At 40.3% G+C, this 11,154-nt stretch overlaps 1 protein-coding gene across 1 annotated transcript in view; it reads left to right on the plus strand.

Annotated features, from left to right (window-relative positions):
- The window catches only part of KIDINS220 (kinase D interacting substrate 220), a gene marked incomplete at its 3' end in the record, with an annotated part of 47,167 nt that extends 38,493 nt beyond the window's left edge, over window positions 1-8,674 (plus strand). The window contains exons 15-22 of the mRNA XM_019650007.1: window positions 15-180; window positions 2,797-2,948; window positions 3,107-3,396; window positions 4,368-4,508; window positions 5,192-5,435; window positions 5,599-5,687; window positions 7,149-7,293; window positions 8,512-8,674. Coding sequence (XP_019505552.1) covers window positions 15-180; window positions 2,797-2,948; window positions 3,107-3,396; window positions 4,368-4,508; window positions 5,192-5,435; window positions 5,599-5,687; window positions 7,149-7,293; window positions 8,512-8,674 — 1,390 coding nt within the window. The remainder of the gene's footprint in view (window positions 1-14; window positions 181-2,796; window positions 2,949-3,106; window positions 3,397-4,367; window positions 4,509-5,191; window positions 5,436-5,598; window positions 5,688-7,148; window positions 7,294-8,511) is intronic.
- Window positions 8,675-11,154: the final 2,480 nt, after the last annotated feature.

Below are 11,154 nucleotides of genomic sequence, written 5' to 3' on the forward strand. Positions count from 1 at the left end.
AATGTGAATTTCAGTTGTCATTTACTTTGGTGGACGGAGGGAAGGAGAGAGTTGGAATTGGACCTGGGTCCTCAGTACTCGATTGGCAAGGCATATTGGGTATTTGGAACTTCTCCTCAAACTGATGTTTGTGAATCCACCAGAATTGCCAGAGCAAACCACCAAAGCTTTGCCTGTGAGGTGAGTTGTCCCTTTGACAGAAATAACTTTCAATAAGATGAAGCAAAATAAAGTGTATAATGCATCATTTTTCAGTGTGCATTTCAAAAAACATGGGTCCATTGACCTATAATTTTATGTGAGAAAACAAGCAAATGTGCCCTGGCCAAATACATTGGGAAACATTCATACTATATCTTCCTCTTGTGCATTAAAGGGTCAGACACCTTTCCAGAAAGAAATGTGTTTAACTTTGGTTTACCAGATTTATTTGAGCACAAACGTTTTTCCCTCCTCACCCCTCATGACACCTGCTGTCATCCTTAGAAAGCACTTTGTAAAGAGTGCTGGATCATAACCTTAGCAACTCAGCTCCAGCTCCGACCCGCTCCTCCCCCATCTATGGGAAAATATTTACCCGCCTGTGCAAAATTATTGTTACAGCAAATAGGAAATGTATGAGAAAACAGTTCAGAAAGATGAAAAAAAATGTATGCCAAGGAGTAAAGGAAAGGTTCAGGGCTCCAGAGGAAAGTAAAATGAAAAAAAAAAAAAAGGTTAGAGAACTGAAAGCAAAAAGAACTCAATAGAAATAAGCAAAATAATGAAATTTCATAAGATAAAATATGTATAATTCAAGATGAAAGTAAATAGGCTGAACCACATAAAACATCACAACTATAATATATAAAAAATGAAGATAAAAGCTTCAAGTAATAGATAAGTATTAAGAAAATAATTTAAAAATGGAAAATTACGATGAAAAAGCTAAAAAGGAAACATACAGAGTAGAATAAAATAATTGGGGAAAGTATTTTTACGGAAAATAAAAACATTTTAAATGATTGAGATGGTTTTTAAAAACAAATTAGAACATAAATCAGATGGAGAAAGACAAATACCATATGATCTCACTTATGTGGAATCTAAAGAACAGAATAAATGAGCAAACTAAACAGAAATAGACTCAGAGAGATAGAGAAAAAAATGATGGTTGCTAGATGGGAGGGGGGTGGGAATGGGGGGGAAAGTAAAGGGATGGGGGAAGTACAAATTAGTAGTCACGATATTGCCACGGGGATATGAAAGAAAGTTTGGGGAATATAATCAGTAATGTTGTAAAGATTTTGTAGGGTGTCAGATGGGCACTTGTCCACTTCATGGACTGCGTAGATGCCTGACCACTGTGCTGTACACCTGAAGCTGAATAATATTGAATGTCAGCTATAATTTTTTTTTTTTGTGTGTGTGTGTGTGTGTGTGTGTGTATGTATATATGGTCATAGGATTTGGAGTACAGCATAGGGAATAGAGTCAATGGAACTGTAACAGCTATAGATGATGTCAGAGGGGTGATAAACTGGACGAGGGGGGGTTATCACTTTGTGAGATGTGTAAATGTCTAACTATTACATTGTTTTGTACACCTGAAACTAATAATAATTTTAAAAAGCTATATAAAAAAAGAACAATTAAAATAGCCTAAATCAACACCGCACAACATAGTACAGAATGATCCCAGATTGTAATATTTCAAAAGCCCTGTTTTTCTACTGGATTAAGATGAGAGTTTATTTAGGGATGGAAGGGGAGAAAGGAGTTAATGAAGAAATAATATCTATTCAGAGGCTCAAAATACAATTAACTGAGTTATTTCAAAGAACAACTGTGAAGAGAATATTTTACAACTTATTTCTAAACCCCTAGTAGATGTTTCAGCTATGTATAAGACATTCTAGAACTTGAGTTTTTAAATGGCATTAAATTCTTGGGACCGGCCGAGTGGCACGTTGGTTAAGAGCTGGCTTGGGACGCCAGCTCTGAGCAGCGGGGCCCTGGTTCGGATCCCACATGGGGCCAGTGACACTGCCCTCTACAGCTCAGATGGTGAACAACAGCTCAACCTGGAGCTGGGCGGCCGTGAGTCGCTGGTGACGACGCAGGCTGCAGCCCCTGCTGCGGTGGGCTGCCATAAGCTACCATGAGTGGCCGGCAGCCAGTGTGAGCGGCCAGCAGCCGGTGTGAGCTGCCAAGAGCCGCCATGAGCCGGCGACGGATCTGCCTCACCCGGGAAGAGTGCAATGGTAATACCCACATGGGCCAGTGAAGCAATGTCCTCCACAACTAGACTGAAGAACAAAAGGACAGCAACTTGTCTGTTCCCCTCCTCCAATTCCCCAATGAAATCTTTAAAAAATAATAATAATAAATGGAATTAAATTCTTACTGACTATGTTTTTTCAAGGACCTAATCTTTTCAGTTGGTATTATACTTAGAAAACTTTCCTCAAGTGCAGCTTTTGTTTTGCATCCTGCTGTGGGGTGCCACCTTTTAATCGCTATATCATGAGATCTGTTGAGATGTCTGATTCCTTGTCTAAACTCTGTCATAACTTTGTCCCCTGCTGCCTTTAGTCAGAATTACTTCATGTAACTCTTGCGTTTAACATTTGCTATTGTAAAATGTTAGAAGTGGAAGATACCTACCTAATTCCAATTTCTTTTCCCTACTTAGAATTTTAAAAACAATAGTTTGAAAGAGACATAAAGAAAATATATAGTAAATGACACAGAGATGATGTATGTTGAAACGGTTTCCTTAGAGACGAGTAATGTTTTATTTCCCCTCTCCCCAAGGTTCTTGTTTACAGATTACAATCGGCTGTCCAGTGTAGGTGGAGAAACATCGATGGCGGAAATGATCGCGACCCTGTCAGATGCTTGTGAGAGGGAATTTGGCTTTTTGGCAACTAGGCTTTTTCGAGTATTCAAGACTGAAGATACACAGGGTAGGGCTTCCTTCTGCTTCTTTGTGTGTGTAGGATTCAGGGTTGGATGAAAACATGAATTGAACATCAGATTTGTCATATGCCGCCACTGTACTCATTAGGAATTTCTAGATCCTTGATATGTAACTAATTGTTAAAACCATTCGCTGTGTTTACAGGTAAAAAGAAATGGAAAAAAACGTGCTGTCTCCCATCTTTTGTCATCTTCCTCTTTATCTTTGGCTGCATTATTGCTGGAATCACTCTTCTGGCGATATTCCGAGTTGACCCAAGACATCTGACAATCAATGCTGTCCTCATCTCAATTGCGTCTATCGTGGGGTTGGCCTTCGTGCTGAACTGTCGTACCTGGTGGCAGGTGCTGGACTCTCTCTTGAATTCTCAAAGGAAACGTCTCCATAGTGCTGCCTCCAAGCTGCACAAATTGAAAAGCGAAGGATTCATGAAAGTAAGCTCTCACCGGTTATCAGAACACAAGTGTAATTGACGACTGTGCTCATGTGGGTGGAAGGGCATGTACTCGCTACATGTAAATGTTGCATTGGTTTTTAGGTTTAGTGCAGATTTTTTTCTGTGCAAATATGTATTAGAAGTGGAAAAAGTTATAACGATAACATGTTTTTATAAAATAGACGTTTATAAGCTACTCGAAGGAGTTAGCAGATTGATTAGTCCACAGGTGGGAATGCCTGTCTAATAATGAAGCTTCCTCTAAGACAGCGGTTCTCAACCTTCCTAATGCCGCGACCCCTTAATACAGTTCTCATGTTGTGGTGACCCCCAAGCATAAAATTATTTTTGTTGCTACTCTATAAGTGTAATTTTGCTACTGTTACAAATCGTAATGTAAATATCTTTTTGTTTTGCCATGGTCTTAGGCGACCCCTGTGAAAGGGTCGTTCGACCCCCAAAGGGGTCGCGACCCACAGGTTGAGAACCACTGCTGTAGAGCCTGGTAGAGTAAGGGAATTGAACCACCAAAACATGAAATAGGATCATGCCTTTAGAACCAGAAGGGACTGTGTACGGTATGGGTACACAATACCTTTGATCAAGGTCAAGTCCCATCAGAGAACCAGCCGTAGTGTGGTGTTTGGATCGTTTAGATTTGCACTTAAATCCTAGTCTTTTGGCAGTCAGAGCAATGTGATCTGGGCCAGTAAGTCAACCAACCTAGTTAAAGAACTAGAAAGAAATGGATGTACCAGTGTCACCTCATTGTGAGGGCGAAAGGCTCCAGTTTCTGGCAAGTCACCTTGTAAGTTGCAAAGCACTCGCTATAGTTTTAAGTGGCACGGTAACTGGCAGTGAGGACTTTGGACTTCTTTGCTTCCCGGTAGATGGCTTTCCGTCAGCTGTTTACCAAAGGTGCTAAACTTCCTCCTGTCGTCAGTGCCGTCTGTCTTTCCTTTCCCACAGGTTCTTAAGTGTGAAGTGGAATTGATGGCGAAGATGGCAAAGACCATCGACAGCTTCACTCAGAACCAGACGAGGCTGGTGGTGATCACTGACGGGCTGGATGCCTGTGAGCAGGACCGAGTGTTGCACATGCTGGACACCGTACGTCCTGGAGCTTGTCGCTGTTGCCTGGGTGGCGTTCAGAGGAAGGGCTGCATGAGCATATCAAGTGGAATTTGAGTAGTCCTTTGGTTTTCTAAAAACAGTTTTTTCATGCAGAGACACAACAAGAGTAAATGTTGCATCGCAAACAGATTTAAACAATTTTAGCTTCACGGCAGTGTGTGGAGAAAATGAAAAATTAGTAGCTCTAAAGACCATAGTGTAGTGTGACTCCAGCTTTTCTCTGCAGTAGTTCTGGTTAGAATCACAGATAAAAGTAGGGAGCCCACAGCATTTGTAGGGTTTTCTGTTAAAGTAGGGCACTTTGTGGCTCTCTGTAAGGTGTGTCGTAAGCAACAGTATAACTGGGCAGAGACCATTGTGCCCAGTACCTCACGTATATTCATGAATGTTTCACATGTATATTGATCTTACCTCTTATGTCGACCATTATGTCTCTAAATAGGGCAGGATTAATCACTGTCAGATGGTGAAAAATTGTCAGGTGGTGAAAAACCAGATTGAGATTTCAATAAAATTTATTTTCATATAGAATTATATTTTGATGAAACATAGTTTTTAAAAATATAGTCAACAAAGGATAACACAGATTTTGAAGAGAATTTTTATTACATTGGATAGTTTAAAATCGATGTCATAAACGTGCACTTATTCTTCTACAGGTGCGAGTTCTGTTTTCAAAAGGCCCATTCATTGCCATCTTTGCAAGTGATCCACATATTATCATAAAGGCCATTAACCAGAACCTCAATAGCGTGCTCCGTGACTCCAACATCAATGGCCATGACTACATGCGCAACATAGTTCATTTGCCTGTTTTCCTTAATAGTCGTGGACTAAGCAATGCAAGGAAATTTCTTGTAACTTCAACAACAAATGGGGACATTGCGTGCTCAGATACTACAGGTAAAGGTGAAGTCTTCAGGTACTTTGGGGTCGAAGTGGTTTTCTAGTTTTTTTATGGTGACTCACCACCATCTACCTTGAAAAATATTGTTGGTAGTTCACTTCTCTTTAAATATGTACAACAGAGTTTTAGTACAAATGGTGCTCTTGATACATCTTTAAGGGATGCAGGAAGATGCTGACAGAAGAGTTTCCCAAAACAGCCTTGGAGAGATGACAAAACTCGGTAGCAAGACAGCCCTCAATAGACGGGTAAGATGTCATTTGTTTTGAGTCACGTTCGTATTGCTGTTATTCAAATAACACTAAGGTGATGTCACTTAAGAAATCTTTCGTAAATACTGGACTAAGCTCATCAAATAAACTTGACGACTGCATTTCCTCCAGCTTCAGTGGATTTTCAGGGAATGTCTGAACCTGCAGCTGTGACTCTAGGAGTCCCTGTCCTCTCCCAGCCCGTTCTCAGCCCAAGTGCTGCCCAGACCTCAGACCAACTGACCAGATTCTCTGAGAGGGAGGTTGTGACGCTCCCCACGGATGTCACCCAGCATTGAGAAGCACTGTGCTCATCCCAGGTCAGGCTGTCCTCATTCCAGGCGCCTGCTGCACCGTAGCTGTAAGGGGGAAAGAGGCTGGGAATGTGAGGACAGCCACTTGCTTTCTCTTCCCATTAGCCTCCTCCTAATGTTTGCGACGCGTGACTCTTCTGTACCCACACAGTGATTTGGGGCCCCTCCCAGCCACTTTGGCATTCTCCTGGGACACTCTAGTTGTCCCTGTCCCACCCCATTCCTAGAACAGGGAGTATTACAAGTCAGGAAGATGTCCGCTGGCAGGTAAGCTATGGTGATCGTGCCGCTTAAGGATGGTAGGGTTGGGCTAGCATTGGCACTGTTTTTTTCCCTAGTTTGTTACCATTAAATTTGGACATTTTACAGTTAGCAAATGTATCTTCACTAACATTTTAACATTCTGATGTTATGCCTCCCCCCTATACGAGTATGGATGCAAATTTAATGTTGCGAATGACAATTGGTAGCACTGAGTTAAGAGGAGGGTGTGATTTACCGTTTTGAATTTGTCTCCCGGGAGCCCAACTCTTGGTCTCGCTGTGGCCGTCGCCACCATTCCCTGCGTCCAGGGCCTTTGGTGAGGACGCACCTTTGTGTGCCTGTCCCTCCTGCGATTAGGTGGGTCCACTACCCTGCCTTGACCAATGAAGTGCCTCTCATGTAGTTTAGTTAATTTAGTGCATTTGATACAGATGTGAGGATAGTTGGAGCCTCTGTGCCTTTTAGGTAGTTGTCACACATTAAAAAACAACCCAGTAACTAAAATGCTGAATTTTTAAAACTAGACAAGGAGTTATTGCTTTATTATTTCAGGGTTCATAGAAATACTTGAGCTTCTATGAGAGTTTGAATTGAATTCTCTTTATATAATTCTGCTTACTTATAATCTTCAATGCATTGAGCTTTCTCTGACTGTCCAACTGTAAATCTATCTGAAGCTAAACCACAGCATTTGATGCAGTTGCTGCTGACTCCTTTATAACTGTTCCGTAAGGCTCTGCCTCAGGGAATACTGCTACGGCTCTTTATTACATGATCTTCCTCCTTGACGGAAATGTTAGATTTGTTGCTGTTGTAAGACAGCCTTCAGTTCTCAGACTTGGAGCTTGGGTTTGTTCTCATGGACGACACACCCTTTCAGGACACGTACCGGAGAAGGCAGATGCAGCGGACTATCACCCGGCAGATGTCCTTTGACCTGACCAAACTGCTGGTGACGGAGGACTGGTTCAGCGACATAAGTCCTCAGACCATGCGAAGATTACTTAACATCGTTTCTGTGACAGGTGACTTCTGTTTCTCACTCTCTGTGGTAGACACTAAGGTTTAACATTAGCAAAGCAAATTCAGTTTCAGAAACCAAAGGATGCACTGTTTACACTGCTGAATACCAGTGTTATTTGCATTACGTGTATCTAATGAAACCAACGTTGGTTTTCACAACCAAAATCAACTGTCAGTTGTGCACTGTTATTTTAAAACTTGATGATTTTTAAAAAAATTCTTTGATTTCATCTTAGGTTTAATTGGTTTGAAGGCTGGACCCTGTCACTGATCTGGCAGACCAGACCCCACTTTCCAAGGAAAGAAGAACCCAGTGCTGACAGTGCAGTTTGCATGTCTAAGCAGATTTGCTGGGGGGTGAGGCTCTGAGGACAGGACAAGAATTGGATGGGAGGATTATGTACAACTGTTAGTAGTAAGGAAAGGGGGAATTCATATTTGAACCAAAGCAAATAGATCTTAATCTAGATATAAGCTAAACGGATAATGGTCAAGTAAAACTGACAGTGTTTAAAATGAAAAAGCAACAGTATCAGCAGTTCAGAATCCCAACAAAATCAAGGAAAAAATGATAAAACAGTGAAACAAGGCTCAGTTTTAAAAGTTTGTGGATTGCAACTGTCTACATGTAAGCATGCCCGGTGTCAGAACACTGAATTAGGGTCCTCGGAAAACCCCAGGGACAGACAGGATTTTATAAAACACATAAACAGCTTTTATCAACACATTATAACTCACCTGGTAGGTTACTTACGTTGGTTGCCCTTAGTATCTAAAAATGAAAATGTGTGGGATTGCACATTCAATGAAACAGGAATGGACCAGCACATTTGGACATGTTTAGGTCCATCAGCAGGCTCGTGGGCGGTCCTTGGGAGGGTGGGGCCCACCAGGGGTGCACTGAGGTTCTGTGTGATTGTGGGCGGTGCCCAGACGGACACACAGTTCTGAAAGATGTTTGCCTGTGTGTATGTGGTCAAAGCAGTGGACAACACCAGTGGCAATCACACAGAAATTTAGAATTAAACGGAATTGGGTTTAAGCCCTAGAAGCTTTCCAGTACAGCTCTTTGGATTAGAGAAGCCATATAAATAAATAAATACTAGGTTTGAATTTGTTGTGCAAGTTTTACAGGGAAATTATTTGTGAATATACTAAATGTTTTGCTTGACATAACATTGCACATCTATTGATTTAAAATGGTTTTGTATTCCTTAAAGGGCGATTATTGAGAGCCAATCAGATTAGCTTCAACTGGGACCGGCTTGCCAGCTGGATCAACCTCACCGAGCAGTGGCCGTACCGCACCTCGTGGCTCATCTTGTATCTGGAAGAGACAGAAGGCGTTCCAGATCAGATGACGTTAAAGGCCATCTATGAAAGGTACTCTGTCTGAGCGCTTTATGTTCCACTTCGTCTTAGATTGAGTTAGCTTTTTAGAAAAGAGTTTATGCATATAAAGCAAAGCAAATACAAAATAATATGTACTATTAATGTGTACACTTCTGGATGCAACTAATCATTCTCATTAATTCCATTGTAATTTTCAAGTTTATTAGCACAACTATATATATCTCATCATAAAATTTACAGCTGTATTTGGATATATTCTTCCCTTTTCAGTGTAACCTATGTAAGAAAATGTTTAGTAGTCTTATTGGCTTTATGTATTTGTATGTATGAAATGTAACGCTTAAAACATTATTATTTCCATTTTGTTTTTTATTCTAATTGTCTTCATAGAATCTTAAGAAGGTTATATTTTCCACATCATTAGTGCAGGTATTTTCTCAGCTTTATATCTGCAGGGTTTGGGGACTGAATACTGGCTGGAAACATTCTTTTATTTAAAGATTTTATTGGGGAATTGGGGAAGGGAACAGTGTTGGGGAATTGGGGAAGGGGAACATTGTGTTTTCCAGGACCCATCAGCTCCAAGTCAAGTTGTTGTCCTTCTATCTTAGTTGTGCAGGGCACAACTCAGCTCCAAATCCAGTCACCACTTTCAGTCTAGTTGAGGGGCCGGGGGGCAGGGTGCAGCCCACCATCCCATGCAGGAGTCTAACTGGCAACCTTGTTGTTAGGAGCATGTGCTCTCACCAGCTGAGCCATTCAGCCACCCGTTGGCAGCTCAGTGGCAGCTCAACTCGGGCACGGCTCACTGGCCCATGTGGGAATCGAACTGGTGACCCTGTTGCTCAATGCTCACGCTCTAACCAACTACGTTACCCGGCCAGCCCTGGAAAACATTCTTTGCATTAAACAATAAAGGAATTCATTATTTTTTTCAGTCAGTCATTTGAACTACTTTTAAAATTTCTACTTCTGATAAAGGAATTGATTACATTTTTTTCTTGAAAGACATGCAGCGAAGGCTCAGTGAAATGTCAAGTATGTAAAGTTGTAAGTTACCAATTTATTGTCAAATTCAGAAATAAAATTGCAGTCCTTTTTGTTTACCAGAAAACATAATACCTTCAAAGTTGTCAATTGCTACTCTAAATAAACTCTCTCTTAGAAAAAATACAAGAGAACTGTACACACAATTTTATAAAACTTGGTAAAATTAAAACTGTTTTGAACATGTAAATGAAATATTAAATCTAACAAAACTAGTACATGGCTCATATATTAAAAAAGATTCAAATAACTTTTCTTAGACTGTAGTCAGCATGTGGTTTTCCTTATTTTCCAATCCCCATTTTTCACGTATATATTTTATTTAGTATTTTCTAGGTAAATAACTAGTTTTAGAATTATGCAGGATGGTTGTAGTATTAGTCTAGATTTTGCTTGATTTTGCTGTTGAATTTATGCTCAGTTAGATCAGTTGTTTTAAACTATGTGTGCTGTACCAAGTAGGTGTTCCAGCACATGACAGTGAGCCATCATTACCAAAGGTCTTGAGCGAAGGGCGCTGAAGTACGTCTGCTCTTTGACATTTTAGAAATCATCTTATTATGAAATACATGATTGGTTATTCCCTTGATTGTGTAGTCAGATATTAGTTTATGAATAAATGTTTGCATCATAACATTGGGACTGTGTAATTATGCATGTTTGCTAGATGAGCACAGTTGTTATTAAGCAGTTAAAATCTAACTTTTTAAAAGTTTTAACTTGTTAATAATAAATCATACCAATATAATAGGACTTGTTTTTCACATGGTAGTTTTACATAAAGCCCTAATTAGCGTAGACAGGTAGTCCTTTGACACCTCATTTTATCCCTGAGAAATTGTTGTTACTTTTGTGTAAATACAAATATGTTAGAGGAAAGGATAAGCCTTCATTGAGGAATTATGAACTGGACTCTTAGAGTTCGTTTTGCCTGAGTTGGTATTGTTCTTAGAGTAGTATATTTGGTTTCAAAAAAGGTGAAAACGTGGAAACAGGAAAGCTGGTTGTGTCACCGGGTCCTTGTCTGAGGAGGAGAGGTTGATTAGCATTAGTTAGTGTTTTCTCCTTTTGGCTTAAGTATCCCCAACCTTTCTTCCTCAAGGCCAGGCTCTCTGCTGGGCACCTTAGGGTACTCAGGAACATTTGTAAAGCTCAGAGAGGTGGTTAGAAGGGTCCATGTTATTAACAAGGGAGATGTGACTCCGAAAGTTTAAGTAACTTCACAGAGTCTCAGTTCCTAAGGAGCAGAGCTCTTTCAATCTGGGTGTCTCAGACTCCATGAACTACTTATGTGCCTGTCACTTTTCTAAACAAAAGCAGCTAACCTATTAAGCATACACTGCTGTCATATATTATTTTTCTACAATTTTTTGACTTCATAAAAACAAGTTTTCCTATTTAAACTATTAATATTATCACCTTTTTCAGTTTATCTTCCTTTTTCTCATCTATCTGTCTATCTA

Source organism: Hipposideros armiger, unplaced genomic scaffold (assembly GCF_001890085.2).
Source record: "Hipposideros armiger isolate ML-2016 unplaced genomic scaffold, ASM189008v1 scaffold_137, whole genome shotgun sequence".
In the NCBI taxonomy this organism is placed as follows: Eukaryota; Metazoa; Chordata; class Mammalia; order Chiroptera; family Hipposideridae; genus Hipposideros; species Hipposideros armiger.